Source organism: Nyctereutes procyonoides, unplaced genomic scaffold, assembly GCF_905146905.1.
Source record: "Nyctereutes procyonoides isolate TBG_1078 unplaced genomic scaffold, NYPRO_anot_genome, whole genome shotgun sequence".
Lineage (NCBI taxonomy): Eukaryota > Metazoa > Chordata > Mammalia > Carnivora > Canidae > Nyctereutes > Nyctereutes procyonoides.
The window spans coordinates 24113407-24131334 of record NW_026575120.1 but is presented as its reverse complement, the minus strand read 5'-3'; the positions used below and the strand labels follow the sequence as shown (position 1 = coordinate 24131334).

Below are 17928 nucleotides of genomic sequence, written 5' to 3'. Positions count from 1 at the left end.
TGGACTGAGAAATACAGGGAAAGAGAAAGATGAAAAGAAGGGGCAGAAAAATTACTTAAAAATAGGATGGAGTTAATAGATGCAGTTGGGAAAGATGAAATAAAATTTTGAAATAAACAAGACAGGAGAAAAGAAAAGAAAAGAAAAGAAAAGAAAAGAAAAAAGAAAAGAAAAGAAAAAGAAAGAAAGAAAGAAAGAAAGAAAGAAAAAGAAAGGAAGGAAGGTAGGAAGAAAGAAAGAAAGAAAGAAAGAGGAAGGAGGGAGGGAGGGAGGAAGGAAATGCCTCTACCTTTAACAACTCTTGCTGACCTGCTGAAGCTGAGAGAATACAAAAAGGCTGTGATCACTTGCTCATAGCCTTGGCATTAATGTTGCATCTGATACGGGTTCTACTCCATCATCTCAACTCTACATTTCTGACTATGTGTCTGCCATCTTTCACAACAACCACTGACATGTCAAGTGTTACCTTCACTTCAGTCAGAGTGGGCTGACCTCACAAACCCAGGACTTCTCAACTTTAAGTCTGGGGTTTTATCTTGTTTTGTTTTTACAAGTTATACCTAAATAATGCCTAAAATGTTTTCTCTTAGTCTTTTTTTCCCCTAACTGTAATTATAATTATAAACTCAGGCTATGCTTATACTTGCAAAGGAAAACAAGCTAGCTTTGGTGGCCTTAACATTGTTTTATATATTTTAGGTTTCTCCAAATATCCTAGCAAGTCATAAGTCAGTATTAATGCATTAGAACTATTTGAAATATATTTATAAAACTCACACAATTAAAGAAGTTGAAAGCTAAACAACAAATGAGTAACATGCTACTTAAAATACTTATCCTCAAGAGTCAATGTTCTTAATGTTAAAAAATACAAATTAATATGAGAAAAAAATAGCTGGACTGGGGAAAATGAGCAAATATGATGAGCAAACAACTCATAGAAAAATACATATATAAGAAGAGGAGTTTATCTTAATAGTTAAGTAAGATTTTACCTCAAATATTTTACTTCTACTTAAAACAAAGTTTTGTTAGCCAGTCTTTTAACACAATTGGCATTTCATATTTTATTATATAGCCATTCCCATATGCGATTGCCTTTTGTTTCCAAATTTTGTCTCTAAGTTAAACTTAAAAACCTTCTAAGTGCAGAATCTTCCTAGGCTTTTCTTTATCTTCACTCGTAGTCTTTTTAAAAATGATTTTAATGAGATAATTTTTGTACTAGAAAATCCACCCTTTTGAAATGTACAACTCAGTAACTTTTAGTATGTTTACTGGATTGTGCAACCATCACCTTAATCTTAGAGTATTTCATTACTCCAGAAAGAGTCTTTATATCCATTTGCAATGACTCTGGATCCATGGTCACCACAACCCTTCCCCTCCAACACACCTTTTATATCCAGTCCAGTAACCACCTCTCCCTGTCTGTAGATTTCCCTATTTTAGATCTTTCATGTGAATGGAATCATGCAATATGTAGTCTTTTGTGCCTGGCTTTTTTCACTTAGCATAAAATGCTTATAAGATTCCTTTCTGCTGTAATATGAATCAATACCTAATTCCTTTTCTGTCTGAATAATATTACACTGTATAGAAACGTGCCATTTCCTTTATCCATTAATTAGTTGATGGACTTTCTGGTTTTTCTCTCATACTATAAATAATGCTGCTCTGAACATTTATGTGTAAGTTTTTGTGGACATATGTTTTCACTCCTCTTGAGTATATACCGAGTTGGAACTGGTAGGTCAAATGGTAACTCTATATCTGACATTTTGAGGAACTGCCAGATTGTTTTCCATAGCAGTGGCGCCATTTTACATTCCCACCAGTAATATACAGGCGTTCCAATTTCTCCACATTCTTACCAACACTTACCATCTGACATTTTTATTGTAGCAATTTTTGTGGGCATGAAATGGCAATTCATTGTATGGCTTTGGGTTAATATTATTTTTGTTGAAAAATGAAACAGTCAAACTTATTTTTAAATGTATCTGCCTGTGGCATTTTTAGCAGGGAAGAAATAATGTGTGTTGTATATATGCTTCTGCCATAGATCTGCAATGAGACTTGAAACTCCAAAACATGCAGGACTGACTTTCCTTGATGACTGAGACAGATGTCAGCTTACTTACAATTTTTCAGGTTTTCATTTCTTTTGGGGCATGTATAATCTCAGGCTCAGTGAAAAGAATCCTGGCAGGAGTCAAGAGATCTGTGTGTTCTCAGATCTGTAACTGGCTGCAAGATCTTATAAGCAAATCAAAACCCCTCTCTTTGCCCTAAATATACTTTCTGTGCCCATTACTCAGTTCTTAAGTGTTAGGCCATTTCTCTTCCACAGGAATTCTAAAATATAGTCTGCTCTGCTGGTTCCACAAAATAGATGTTACATAAAGGAATTTCACGTTGCCTAAGGATAATAGGATTCTCATACATTTAACTGCTTTTATTTTCCAATCATTTGCTCATCTACAAAGCTGCTTTATACAGATATTCTTAACATATAACAGAACTCTCAATAGTTTAAGACTTTTACTCTTCCTCCATAAGGTATTTAATGCCAACAAAATACTGCACGAGTCACGAGGTCTTAACTATAATTGCATAAGGAGTCAGTATTAGCTGAGGGGTTGAAATGTGGGAGGGGGACTTGGTCTAGATAGAATGTTGGGGAAGTGTGGCATCACAACCGATGGAAAATGCAGGTTCTCTATCCTCTATTCCTCCAGTCATCATTATCGTTCAGAGACAAGTGTGAGGAGGAAAAAGAGACTCTGAAGTCTGTATTTTATTCCATTCAAGTCTATGACCTGACATAGAAGACCACCATGGCCTATCTAATATAAAGGATGGGGTCAGAATTTTTTTTTTCCTGAGAAGTTTGTGATTTCAGTGGATCCAGTAAATAACTCTGTTGAATTAAGCAAGGCCAGAGATAGAGGTTAACTTAAATAATTTCCTTGACACTTGGTCTATTTTGGTAAAGTGAAACATTGCCAGAGATAAAGGTCTTCTAATTAAATTTGGAGGGTTGTTTATCGATATGCTTGGGATTTCTCAGATATCTTTTCCATCAATAGAGTAATGGAACCAAGTTGAAAAAAAAAGATTTATTTAAAAATTGTGTGATGTCAGCTCTTCGTTGAGAGTGCAGTGTAAGAGAGACAGGGGCATAGATGCTCCCTCATTCCTTGTTAATTTGTTCTAGAAACATGTAGCGAACACCTTCTTTTTAAAATTAAGATGTATTTATTTATTTTAGAGAGAGAAAGAGAGTGCACAGTGGCGGGGATAGGAGAGTGGGAAGCAGACTCCCTGCCGCGTGCAGAGCCTGACCACGCAGAGCTGGATGCAGGGCTGGGTCTCATGACCCTGAGATCATGACCTGAGCGGAGACCAAGAGTCAGATGATTAATAGACTGAGCCACTCAGGTGCCCCCTTGAACACCTGCCCTTTTTCAGTCACAGTTTGAGAGCAAGAGGATGCAAAGAAAAGTGTGACATAAGACACCCTGAATGTGGTACTGAGAGGCAGACATGTAAATGGAGACCTGTGATAAGTTGTAACTGCTATTCGAGCTATCAGCAAGAGAGGTGGTTAAGTGGCCAACGTAGCAATTTTAGTGTTATCTTATCACTGATTGGATACGATGTGTAGTTTCCACACCTTGGTAACGTGCCAATGCATGGTTGTGAAGGAACAGGTGGGAAATGTGTCAGGTGTGAGATGAGGTGACGTCGGACCTGCCAGTTTTAGAAGGTTGTTCCACAAATGACACTTCTCTCTTCCAAACTACTTGCCACAATGTCCACATCCTTACTGTTCCTACTCAAAATTTGGTCAGGATTTCTGCATTGCCTTGCTGCTTTGCCTTTATAGGGCACCTTAGAGGAGGCTCATCCTGGACCTGGCAGTGTCATTCTCCGCTTGAGGACCTGGGCCTCGGCACCACAGTTCCCAAGAGCAGTGGTTCATGTGGCTTTCACGGCTGGTCTAAAAGTGTCTCTCCACCTGCATCCCCATCATCCACCCCTGCTTCCATGTGTTGGCTTTCTGAACTACTCATGCAGGTCTTCTGCTGGCGCTCCCTTCCCTTGATCGCAGGTCCCTGACGTTTACCTTTATATTGCTCGTTTGAGAGATATTTCAGCAGTCCCCTCTAGTTTTATTTTTCCCTGGTATTTGCCCAAACACCCCAAAAGCCCTATATTTTATATCCCTTTATAAAAAAGATTTTATTCATTTATTTGAGAGAGCGAGAAGGAACACGGGACAGAAGGAGTGGGAGAGGCAGACTCCTGGCTCAGCAGGGAGCCCTATGCGGGGCTTGATCCCAGGACCCTGGATCGTGACCTGATGCTTAACCAGCTGGGTCACCCTGGGGCCCCTGTATTTTTTATTATTATATATATATATATTTATATATATGTATTATATATTATTTAGTATATATTTAAAGATTTTATTTACTCATGAGAGACACAGAGAGGCAGAGACACAGGCAGAGGGAGAAGCAGGCTCCATGCAGGGAGCCCAATATGGGACTTGATCCCAGGACCCTGGGATGACGACCTGAACCAAAGGCAGATGCTCGACCACTGAGCGACCCAGGTGCCTCTATTCTTATATTCTTATTTTATATTCTTTTATATTCTAATTAAATTTGGAGGGTTGTTTATGGATACGCTTGGGATTTCTCAGATATCTTTTCCATCATATTTGTATTCTTAATATTGTTTTGTCAATATTGTTAATTTTGATGTCTCCCACCAGAAGCTGTAAAGATTTTGAAGACAAGGACTATTTCCTGTAATAAAATCAGTGTGCTTGGTATATCATTAGTGTTGCTACATACCTTCAGTTACTTTTTAATTCCTAAATGCTTTCTCGAATCCATTGTTACAACTTTTTTTTTGCATGTAAAATTAATACTGACAGATCTTTTTTTCCCCCAGAATATTCCTTCCTGAAAATTTAAGGGTAAATCAAATTATATAGAATGAATGATATTTTTAATGCGGTAGGAAAGCTCATATTATAAAGAACATCAGCAATGACTTAATCTGTGAGTAAAAGAGCAGCTTATGATAATCATAGTCACTCCCTTTTCCCTTGTACTAGGCTGGTTAATTTTATTAGTCAACAACTGGGCCACAAGGAGCATAGTTATTTGGTCAAACATTATTCTGGGTGTTTCTGGATAAGATTACCATTGGGAGTCAGTAGATTGAGTAAAGCAAATTACTTTCCTTGATGTGGGGGCGGGGGGCTCATGCAGGTAGCTGAAGGCCTGAATAGAACCAAAGAAGCTGATTAAGGGAGCATTCCTTTTTTCCTGACTGCTTTGAGCTTGGACATCAGTTTTTTCCTGTCTTTGGACTCAGATGGAAACATCAATTCCTCTTGAGATTTTTTTTTTTTTTAAGAGTTTATTTATTTATTCATGAGAGATACAGAGACAGAGGCAGAGACACAGGCAGAGGGAGAAGCAGTCTCCCTGCGGGGAGTCTGATGTGGGACTCGACCCCAGGACCCCGGGGTCACGACCTGAACCAAAGGCAGACGCCCAACCACTGAGCCACTCAGGTGCCCCTCTTCTTTGTCTTGAGTCTGTTGACTTGTGGACTGGAACTTACACCTTTCGTTCTCCTGGGACTGCAGATCTTGGGACACATCAATTCATGTGACACGATTCATGTGAGCCAATTCCTTAATACACATTTATGTGCATATGTGTACACATCCTATTGCTTCTGTCTCTTTATTAGTCTGGAGCCAGACTAATAAAGCTGCCACGGCTTCCACTTTCATACACTGGGGATTTCACATGTTGGGTTTCCTGATGGGGGAATTCACCTGGGTGCAGTCAAACCTCTTGTAAGAAGTAACAAGAAAAGAACACTGATCACACGACATGACGGATCTGTTCTGTTGTATTACCTGATGTCAATTGTGATAATGAGTATTTTGCTGAAGTCTCAACTTAAAGCTACTTTAATCAAAGCAGTTGCTAATGCAAACTATACGTGAATTAAGAATGAAGCAGAAAGATGGACGAATCCAATGGCTGCACTTAGCAGGTTTGGAGAGAGCCTGCCAGGGTTACATAGATGTCCATGAATCAGCCGTAAGCAAAGGTAAATGGGATGTGGGCATTATGAAATACGGCAGGTCTATCTTCTGTAACCTAACAGAAATGTCATGATGAAAATGGGATAAGCGTGCTCTTCTAGTAGAGTGGAAAGGAAACAGGAAATAAACTACAGAAAGTGAAGGTACGAGCCAATGTTGGGAGAGAGGTCAGGCCACCTCAAGTATTCCCTCATATAATTTTTTCATAAAATTATTATCTGAAACTATTATGACAATGAGAATCTTCCTATTTTAAGCATTTTTCCCTTACACTCCTGGCTTCTTTCCTTCTTCAAAATCCTTCTTTATCTGCCCAGCTTTCCACAAGTCAACGGCTCAAGGCAGATGAGTTAGTTGCAAAGAGTGAATAATCGCTACGGGCTACTCAGCGTTGCTTTGCTCTTTTATTCTGTACAGCGCTCCCCCTTAATGCCTGCTTTTAGCTCCAATCATTTCCGTGGGCCTCTCTGCCAGAGGCAGGGCTCGGATAGGATGCAGGTGCCCCACATAAGTGATTTTGGCTGACAGTTTGGTGGGTCCTGGGAAGACATTCAGTCTGCTTCTAGATTTATTATTAACTTAAAATTTTATCCATGTTATTCCACTTCCCATTTCCAGAGATAACTTCAAGGAAGTTATAACAATGGCAGTTTAAAAATATTTTGAATAAATTCGGGACAGCCCGGGTGGCTCAGCAGTTTGGTGCTGCCTTCAGCCCAGGGTGTGGTCCTGGAGTCCCAGGATCGAGTCCCACGTCGGGCTCCCTGTGTGGAGCCTGCTTCTCCCTCTGCCTGTGTCTTTGCCTCTCTCTCTGTGTCTTTCATGAATAGGTAAATAAAATCTTAAAAAAAAACCATTTTTGTCCTGTTCTCTAGGTTTTCCTTCCCTTACTCCAGCATGTGGTGTTGGGCCAGGAAAAGGCAGGTGGTAGGGGAACAGTCCCAGCTGGCCGGTTCTCTTTGGGAAAGAGGGAAGAAGGTTCCACATGAAAGAATGCCGCCTCAGGGGAAGAGAAGGAGCCAACTTTTTTTTTTTTTTAAGATTTTATTTATTCATTCATAAGAGACACAGAGAGAGAGGCAGAGACACAAGGCAGAGGGAGAAGCAGGCTCCAAGCAGGGAGCCTGACATAGGACTTGATCCCGGGTCTCCAGGATCTGGCCCTGGGCCAAAGGCAGGCGCCAAACCGCTGAGCCGCCCAGGGATCCCACGGGAGCCAACTTAATGTTGCTTCAAACCTGTTTAGGTTGGTGGTAATTTTTGTCAAAGGTGGGCTGGGTTTAGTGTAAAGTTCAGTAGTACTAAGATCCGTGTGGGTGTTCATTTCTGGAGAAAAGCTGTCATTAAGAATCCTGACACAGAAGGTGAGTGCTTCTTAAACCCACAGGCTAGAATGTTCTTTTGCCTTCCACGTTCCTGGCAAACACCAACCCACGTTCTTTAAAAGCTCTTTCCAAGCATTCAGCTTTGGTTCGCCTATTTCTTCCACCTAATTCTTAAGCCAAATCATCAGTAATAGGTAGTTTCCACGGGCAAACCAACTGCTTGTGTGTGTGCTTATTCATACACTATATGTAATGTCTACTAAGTGCATGCTTGAAAGCATCGTGGGTAATTTACATACAATTAAATTCCAGGGATCCCTGGGTGGCGCAGCGGTTTGGCGCTTGCCTTTGGCCCAGGGCGCGATCCTGGAGACCCGGGATCGAATCCCACGTCAGGCTCCCGGTGCATGGAGCCTGCTTCTCCCTCTGCCTATGTCTCTGCCTCTCTCTCTATCTCTGTGACTATCATAAATAAAAAAAAAAATTAAAAAAAATTCAAAAAAATAAATTCCAACTGAGCTGTTGGAATAGCTCAGAATTTTCTGCCTCACTGTGGGTTCAAAACTGGCATCTTACTCATTCCTAAACGCGATTTGTGTGTGTGTGTGTGTGTGTGTGTGTGAATGTGGAAAAAAAAAAAAAAAAGGAAAAGCTTCTCAGACCCCTCCCAGCCTCTCACCGTCGCCACGGCCCCTAGGCGCGGGCGCGCACCGCCGCCCACGTGTGTTCGGGCCTGATGCTCCCACGTCCTTTGAGGCAGCTGCAGAGCCGGCGTGTGGAGCGCCCTGGCTCCCCGTGGAGGGATGCCGCGGCCTGGGGAGACATCCTCTGTCTGTTCTTGGCAGCGGCCTGGCTGGGTCGGGGCTCGAATCTGACCACCTGTGCGTGCGCGCTCTCGGGAGCGCGCGTCCGTGTGTGGCCCGGGGGCGAGCCCCAGGTGGTGATGGATTCGTTCGGGCAGCGCCCCGGGGTGGGGATGGGGACCCCGGGCCACCCGGGCGCATCCCCGGGCAAGCTGGCTCTCGAGGTGGAGGGAGGGGGGCAGGCCCAGGGGCGCCGGGCTGGCTGCGGGAAGCCGACGGGATCGGACGCGAAGACACAAAGACGCCCGAGGGGCCGCGCGGGGCGGAGGCCCGGGCCCAGGTGTGCAGCGGGCGCGGGAGCGGCCCTGCGGGCAAGGCGGCCGGTGCCAGGGAGCCGCGGCGGCGGCGGCGCGTTCGGACGCGGACCCGGGCGCAGCCCTGGCGACGCGCCGTGTGTCCCCTCGTAACTCGCAGCAACATGATTTATCAGCGGCCATCCGCAGCCTGCCCTCCGCCTGCCCCTCCGCTTCGCCGCGCCGGCGGCCGACGGGCTCGGCCTCCCGGCTCAGCTCTGGCGGGCGGCGGCGGCTGCTGGCGGCGGCGGCGGCTCTGGCGGCTGCACCCGCGGAAACCACCTTGCGCACGTCAGTGGCAGCGAGCGTGCCGGCCCCGCGCACCCCGGCCCCGCGGGAGGGGGCGTCGCCCCGGAGGGGCCCCGGCTCTCCCCAAACGGTGCGGGTCCGCGTCGCCTTGCGGCCGCCCGGGGCTGGCGCGTCCAGCCCAGTCCGGGCGGGGCCGCGGTGTGAGCGCGCGCACACACACACACACACACACACACACGCGCACACACACACACGCGCACACGCGCACACACACACACACACACACACGCGCACACACACACACACACGCGCACACACACGCGCACACACACACACACACGCGCACACACACGCGCACACACACACACACGCGCACACGCGCACACACACACACACGCACACACGCGCACACACACACACGCGCACACACACGCGCACACACACACACACACACACACGCGCACACACACACACGCGCACACGCGCACACACACACACACACGCACACACGCGCACACACACACACGCGCACACACACGCGCACACACACACACACACACACACGCGCACACACACACACGCGCACACGCGCACACACACACACACACACACACGCACACACGCGCACACACACGCGCACACACACACACACACGCGCGCACACGCGCACACACACACACACACGCACACACGCACACACACACACACACACACGCGCACACACACACACGCGCACACACACACACACACACACACACACGCGCACACACACACACGCGCACACACACACACGCGCACACGCGCCCGCCCGCCCGCCCGCCCCTGGCGTCGCCGCCGCCCGCCGGGGCCCCCGCCCTCGGGGACAAGTGCGGCCACCGGCGCGGCGCGCTGCCTGCGGGAGGAGCCCCGGGCCGCCGCCCGCCGGGGTCCCCGCGTGCGCCCCTCGGGTCCGCGCCGCTGTCGCTGGCGGAGCGCGGACGCCGACCGCCGGACACGCAGGCTGCCGGAGCCCGCCCCCCGCCGCCCGCCCCCCGCCCGCTCCGGCTGCGGCTCCGGCTCCGGCTCCGGCTCCCGCGCCCGCGCCGCTCCGCTCCGCTCCGCTCGCAGCCCGCCCTCCCCCCGGCCCCGGCCCCGGCCCCCGGCCCCGGCTTTTGTCGCGAGCGCGGCACCCCGCACGCCCTCCGCTCCCTCGCGGGGGCCAAAAAGAGTTGATCGCTATTGTGATCCGCCCGGGAGGGGAGGGGCGGGGCGGGGCGGGGCGGGCCGCGGTGGGGAAGCCGAGGCCCCGGCCCCCGGCAGGTCGGCTTCTTCCCAGCCAACTCCACCCTCCGGCGGCCGCCGGCGCAGCCCGTCCTCCCCGCCGGGACGATGGATTAAGTTACTCTTCCCGGGGCCACAAGTCGGTGCAGACTTCGGGAGACATGAAGGAAAAGGCGATGATCAAGACCGCTAAGATGCAGGGCAACGTGATGGTGAGTGCGGCGGCGAGGCGCGCGGTGGGCAGCGCCCGCGGGAGGAGCTGCGGGGGGCGGGCCCCGAGCCGCCGGGCCCACCGCGACCCCCGCCCCGCCCCCCCCAGCCCGCCCGGCGGCCGCGGGGCGCCCAGGGCCGGCCGCCCGCTCGCGCCGCGCAACTTTGCGGTGTCGCCGTCCTCTCCCGCGGGCGCGGGGCTTGGGGCGCGGGTGGCTGTGCCGGGCGGGGAAGGGGCGGCGGCCCGGGGAGGGCCGGGGAGGGCCGGGGTGCCCGCGCGGAGCCCGAGACCTGTTGGGGTCAGCGAGCCTCCCGCACAGTCGGGGCGGCGCCGCCCGCTCCGCCCGCTCCGCCCGCCCCGCCGCGGCCCTGCTCCCCGGGGCTGCCGGTGCCCCCCGCGGTGACCCCGGGCGGCGGGGCGGGCGGGGCGGCGGGGCTGCGCGAGCGGGCACGACTCTGCCGACTCAGGACCCCGGCGAGCCCCCCCCCGCCCCGCCCCGCCGCGCCCCCCGCGGGGCTCCCTCCGCCCCGGGCCTGCGGCCGAGGGGGTCCGGGCGCCCGCACCTCCCGGCGAGGACGCGGAGGTTGCCATCTTGTTCGGTGCAAATTGTGTGTGTGTGTGTGTGCGTGTGTGTGCGTGTGTGTGTGTGTGTGCGCGCGCGCCTGTGCGTACTTATTTGGGTGATGTTTTAACCCCTTCCGTGTTGGTGCGGGATGATTAGGAGACGGTCTCGGTTTTCCTAGGACTCGCTGGTACTTTTTTTTTTTTTTTTTTTTCCGGTGAGAGGGGGACCCCGAGGTGGGGACCGGGACCGGCATGTTACTTTCGAGGCTGCAGCTGGAAATGCAGGCAGGCTTTCAGGGGCAGGGGCTGGAGTGGTTTGGGGAGGTGGTTTGGGTCCAGGGGACGGGGGGGGGGGGGGGGCGTGCGGCGGCCCGGAGGTGTGTTGGGGATAACCCAGTCAGTGATCCACCTGGAGGTCTTGCTTTAAACAAAAAGAGGCGAGAAATGGAAAACTGATTCCAACTGCACAAATATCCAGCTGGCTTAACCACACCCACAGCAAGACACCTGTTGCCTGGCCGAGGAAGCAGCGCCGTCTGTTCCGGACTTGACTTCTGGCCTAGGTGTGCATCACTCGGTCCAAAGTAGCTCTGGGAGGGTAGTGACAGCACTGAGGAGTTTATTTTGCGAGACCCCCTCCCCTCCATCCCCAAAAGATAGGCCCCTCGTTCCAGGCACTTTGTCCGCTGTGGGTTCTGCCGCTAACCTATTGCTGGTTTGTGAAGATACATATGTTCCCCTCATTTTCCTTTTCTTTTTTTAGTCATTGTGTTATTCAGCATACATGCATACATATGTATATAGATGTATGTATTTTTTTTTTTTTTGGTATACACAGGGCAGAAATGTGTATGGAGTAATGTATTCCAATTAAATTCCCACCTGTACCTGTAATGCCCCTTTTCTGTTATGCCATACTGTGCTAGTGAAGCCTACACGTTTAGGACTGGAGCAGAAGGATGAATCTGAATTAATTTTATTGGTAATATAATGACATATTACTGATTCATTACCTAAATCTGTTGTCAGACAGGTGTTTCTTCTCATGACTCAGGTGGTATGTTGGGACGTAGCAACATCTTTATATTATTACATCCAAAAACAAAAAACTTTTTGATGTTTTCCCTCCCACTGCACCCTCTCTGGGTTTGCTTCAGAAAATGAAGGCTGGAAGGAAGTTTTCACTCAAACTCTGAATAAGCAGAGTTCCTCGTTCTCACTGTATACCTTTCTCAGCGTCTACTCTAAGTATATTTGAACAAGTTGAACTGAGCCTAGTGAATTCTACGGCAGCCGGTCGTATTTTTAGGCCCATCATTGGCCTAAAAGAAAATGAAGTACAGGCTTTGTCACCTTTTCCATGTTCTGTCAAGTGTGGCATTGGTAATTCTCACTCTGTGGCCTGGTTTGTATCTTTTTGAGATTTCATGCTCCGACTTAAATGCACAGAGCTTTAATCGAGTGATCATTTCTCAATTAAATTGTGGTTTGGGGACTTACCGATTCTTAGTTGCTGGTCGGTGATTTTGAAAGACAGCCTGTCTTGGATTGGGTGACTGGCAAACTCTTTTCACTGGCAACTTGATGGGAATTGAGGTGATACTTTACGTCCCGGATGAGGACAGGGTGATTCACCTCTAGTGCTGGCAGCCGAGTTGCTGTACATCTGACTGTGATGGAGAGAATGTTTTACGGCCTGCAGAGCCAGTGCACGGATGTGCACACGGCCGCCCAGACACGAACTGCAGCTCAGTCTGGAGCTCTCTGGGCTCTCTGGATACACACGTGAGGTCTGAGGTTTAAAAGGCAGACCCTTGGTACTGCCAGCATGGTCAGAGGTGCGCCCTGTCCAGCTGCAGCCGGTGGCAGAGGATGCTGGCTTCAGTCTCTTGTCACTTATGTTCACATGGCATGGCCATCGGGCACCTGTGATTTTTTTTCTAAAATCTTACTGGAGCCTTTGTTCTTCACACATCGCTTTAGAAGTTTCTCCTGCTGCCAGATGATTAAGAGGAGGCAAACTTATCGGCATACTATCCAATCCCATTTGGCGTGCAAAAACAAGTTAGGAAGAACCTAAGTGAAACCAGTTCATACCTTCTGTTTTAATTTCGGAGAAGAGTCTGTTTCATAAATTTTATTTCTAACATCGTAAAAATAAAAATAAAAAAATCCCGGACTAAGCATGGCACTTTCTAGCTGCAGTTTAATACTCGGGGATCAACATTTTTTCCCATCCTCTCAGAACATGAAGTATTTTTTAAAAATAACCATATTTTCACAACATTGACGTTTGAAGATCCGTGGGGAGGGGCGACTTGTGTATTTTCTCAGCCCAACCTTCTTTTGTTACTAATGTGTTGATACAGTGCTTGATCACTGTTTAAAGCACACTGGTTCTTTTGGAGAAGCATAGCCTCTTGTGATAGGTTCTAAGACCAGTAGAAGATTTTATTATCAGGAGGATATTATTTCACGCTAAATTCCTCTACTTCATCCACAGGAGCTCTTCCCAGACATGGAGTTGCTCAGCAGGAAGTAAAGGGTGGTTAAAAATGAAAGCCTTGGGGACTGCCCTGTGCCCTGTGGGACAGTCTCCTCCTCCTTCCTTGGTATGTTGGTGGCTCTTCAAGTAGATGCTGGGTAAATGAGGCTTGGGTGGGCCTTTGGTGACCAGACTTGTGCCAGAGGAGGTTCAGAAACTAGATGCAGAGGATCCGAGGTCTGCAAGCCACGGGGACACTTGAGAGTCTCATGGTTGGTTGGTTTTGGTTTTAAATGAAAGTTGCAGCCTGGAAATGAACTCCGTGTATGGGGAAAGCTGCTGTTTTTCCTTTGGTCCCTGGCACCAGTTTTAGGTCTTTGGTCACTGATTTGGAGAGATACCTGTGATACTAGGAGCTGAGGATCTCTTCAGATATTGCTGTCCCCTTCTTACGTTGAGTGAAAACTCTGGATCAGAACCATGTAAAAAGAGCTTTCTTTCAGGCCATGTGAGTAGTTCACTGATTGATTAGATTAAACGAATGACTTCCCAGCATGGTCGCTGTACTTGTAATAAGCCCAGGTGAGCAGAGGAAACTCTCTGACGTTTTTAGATAATTTAGAGGGATTTGTGTGGGACACAAGCCTCCGTGGCTGAGTGCTTCTTGGGAACAGCAGTACACATTTGTGAGTTGATTTGCCAGGGTACAGCCTTTACTGATGCAGAAAACCCTCTGTCTGAGGGTTGTTGGAACACTGCTCCTCCTCCTTCGATGGACTGGCACTCTGGTGACCTAAAGGCTGTGGCATTGCTTCTAACGGTGAGCATTGTCATGTATGTTCCCGGGGGAGTTTGCCTTCCTGAAATGGGTTCCAAAAATTACTTCCAAGGTCTCAAGTTTTTGAGAATTCTCACTGCGTATCCCAGCCCTGCAGTGCCGAGGCTGACCTTTCTCCACTCCTTAGTTGTTCAGCATCCCCTATAGAACCATCAACCCTATAACCAGATTGGTCTTGGGATCTCGATGAATCCCCTGTGCAGGAAGAAAGAACAGAACATGGGTCCATTTCATGCACCCCTCTTAGCAGATTTACAAGATTGGGAAGACTGCACATGTTAACTGCCAACTAGAGATACTCAGAGTCGGTGACGTTTCCAGGGAGCAGTCCCCAACCCCAGAGCGGGGTGGTCGGCTCAGGGTGTCTTAGGAAACACCTTGAGGAAAACTAGGGAGCAGGTCTGTGCCTTGTGGCACACTGGGACTTGGCTTTGGAGCATGTAGATATGCTAAGCAGGCCTCTCGTCTACCTCAGTCATTTCTCTTTTCTCTGCCCTGTCCTCACACTAATGACATTACTCAAAGTGTGTTCATCTTTTGCACTTTGAACTCCCTGTGTTGTTATTGCCAAGAGGTGGTGCATTTCCAAGCGTTAGCATCTGTTGTCTCTCTGTGGTCAGTTGCTGTGTGCCGTAAGGCCCCGGGGGGATGCTTGTGTGACATGCACAGACAGGTGCACATTTTTACGCCTGGCACAGCTGCTTTTGTGAGAAGGGTCCCTGATTTTAGTCCTGCTTTTTTTTTTTCCGTTAGTTCTAAGAATTTCTTCAAGTTCTAATGCATCGGATGACACAAGAGAGAATTCCATGTGTGCAGTATTTTCCATTTAGAGCTACAATAAAATCAAAGCTTATGCTCACTTTAGGGGTTACCATATGTGGTTTTTCTCTGACACCAGCAATTCTCTGACACCAGCTGGATGTCCTGTAATCCAATTCAGTTCCATTGCTGCTAGCTAGAGGTAGCATCACATCCCACAGGTTGAGGACTCAGTGCCAGAAGACTGCCACCATCTAAGACATGAATCTTAGGTTCAGGTACATCTGTGTTTCTGACAGATTGGGTAGAAATCAGAGGTTCCCATGACCCCCTCATTGGGTTCCATTAATTTGGTAGGGTAGCTTACAGAACTCAGGTCACCATCTTATTTACTAGATCACTGGTAAAACACTGATTTACTGGATCACACATCTACAGAGGGTGTGAAAGAAAAGGAATGAATAGCCCAATGAAGAGATTACAGAAGCTGAGGTTTGGAAGTGTCAAACACAGGAGCTCTTCTGTCCTCTTGGAGTTTGGGGTGCAAGTGCCTTGGCTGCGTTCTGGTTCCCCATCCTGGAAGTTCTCCAGACTCTGTCCTTTGGGTTTTTAGGAAGGTCCCATTACATAGGCATGACTCATTGAGTCATTGGTCATTGGTGATGGATTCCATCTATAGTTCCTCTCACTTGCCCAGAGGCCAGGGTGGGAGTGATTGGCTTCCCTGGCAACCAGCCCCCAACCCTAGGGGACTTTCTAAAGACCAAAGCTCCTGTGTGGGACCCTGCCAGACCTCGCCCTCTGTATCCCTTCACCTGGCTGGACATTGGTATATCCTTTAACATCGTTTGCGGTCAACCGGGAACAGAAGCTCATAGTTGAAAGGGACTGGTTATGAATAACAAGACACCTGTTCCCCCTTTATGGTTCTAAAGAGATTTCAGGAACTGAGGACAAAACATCAAATATTATGGCAGAAAGGGATCTCATTGCTCTTACTACTCAGGAAATTCCAAGGGTTTTGGGAGCTGTGAACTCTGCATGCAGACCAAACTCCAGCTGACCCTTGAACAACTTGGGTCTCAGCTGCATGGGTCCACTTACACATGGATTTTTTTCCCAATAATACAGCAGAGTGCTATAAATGTATTTTCCTCATGATTTTCTTAATAACATGTTATTTAGCTTTATCGTAAGCATATAATGAATAATCCATATAACATACAAAATATATGTTAACCAGCCATGTCATCAGTAAGGCTCCTGGTCAAAAGGAGGCTCCTAGTAGTTAAGTTTTTGGAGAGTCAAAGGTCATAGGTAGATTTTGACAGTACAGGTAGTGGAACTCCTACCCCCTATGTTGTTTAGGGATTAACAGTATGTATTCTTTTATAAATCACAATATCATAGTTAAATAACTACTCAATATCCTTTTTTTTTTTTGTGGGGAGGGAAGTAAGTTTACTCCAGACTTGTTTTTTCTTTTTCTTTTATTACTTTTAATTCGGCAATGAGGAGAATTTTGTGGCCTCTTTAGGTTAAGCCAATTTTCTTTGATTAATGGGACTGCATTTTAGAGCTCAAGAAAGAGCATGTCCCAGACCTTGTAGGACACATACATCCTGAGCCAAGAGTACAGAGGTGAACAAAACCACTCAGAATTCTCTTTTATTCAGTGGCTTCTCCTGAGGATGGGAAAGGGGGTCCATTCCAGAGGTGGAAGGTCTGAAATCCATCTGGGTCCATAGGTCTTTGCATTGGCTGGAGGATGTAATCCTCAGGTAGGTTTTGACAAATCCAAGGGCATCAGGTGGTCCTACAGGCAGGTGGTATTGAGGATGCTGGTTTGAGGGCAGGGGTTCTGAACCTTGCTGCACATTTAAATCACCAGAGGAACCCTAGCAGCTACTGAAGGGTAGCTTTGGGCTTTCCACACCCCCACCCACATATACACACATGCTCACATGAAGTTGCTGTGCATTGTACCCTGGGTATTGATATGCTTAACAGTTTGGTGCAGCCAAGAGGGAGGCCCGCTGGACTAGATTCGAACTTTTAAAATAAACAACGTCCTCAATGTCTAAGGAATTAATGCTACCATTTATAGGAAACCATTTTGGTTTGTGGAAAGGCACAATCAAGTCTGGTTTCTTCCGTTGTAAAACAGAGGAATGGGGAGAGAGGCACAGACCACAGAATAAGAAGGTGCAATGACACATGGGGAGAGAGAAAAGAGTAGTCACCAGGGGAAAAGCTGAGGGAACACCCTGTGTCTTTGTTTTGCATCTCTCGCCTGGGGATGGGGAGTAATGGACGATGGAAGAAACTTCTTTTTTGCACATGCAGAGATAACAGCCCTTTTCACTGCAAGATACTCTATGATTTGTCTGTGATCCACCTGGAGATGTATTTCAAACCAAATAGAACAAGTAGAACAAGAAGGGTAAAAGAGAGAACATAGCTTCTGGGCCAGCAGGTGGAATTCTAGCTTTTTCCATGAGCTAGAGAGTGGCCTCTGCAGGCAGCTCCCTGGACCTCTGTGTCCTCCTGTTTTAGATCAGGGAATTTGAAGAGATTGACTATTCCTCAAGTCCCTTTTCTACTCCCTCTCTCCAGCCAGGGTAGCCTTGTCTCCTCAACACTGACCTAAGGACGTGCTTGAAAAGTAACCGTCCACGCCAGAACAAATATTTTGTTGGCGTTATCATTTCTTCACCACGGGCTTCTCTGGCGTCTTCCGGGTCAGTTCACCCCTTGTCACTCTTGCGGTGTGTCCGTTTGTAAACCGGGAAAATAGATGGCATAGATTTATACCTATAAGTCACAAAATCTAGAGCGGTAATGCACACACTGTGACCACTCAGGCCGAACTGTGTGTGTGCGCCTGTGGGTGTATACCTGTGCACGCGGGCGTGCCGTGCACACTTCTCACT

General features: G+C 48.1%; 1 protein-coding gene across 1 annotated transcript in view; it reads left to right on the top strand.

Annotated features, from left to right (window-relative positions):
- The first annotated feature begins 10251 nt into the window (after positions 1-10251).
- The window catches only part of DPP6 (dipeptidyl peptidase like 6), an 821668-nt gene continuing 813991 nt past the window's right edge, over positions 10252-17928 (top strand). The window contains exon 1 of the mRNA XM_055334558.1: positions 10252-10350. Coding sequence (XP_055190533.1) covers positions 10300-10350 — 51 coding nt within the window. The 5' untranslated portion in view covers positions 10252-10299. The remainder of the gene's footprint in view (positions 10351-17928) is intronic.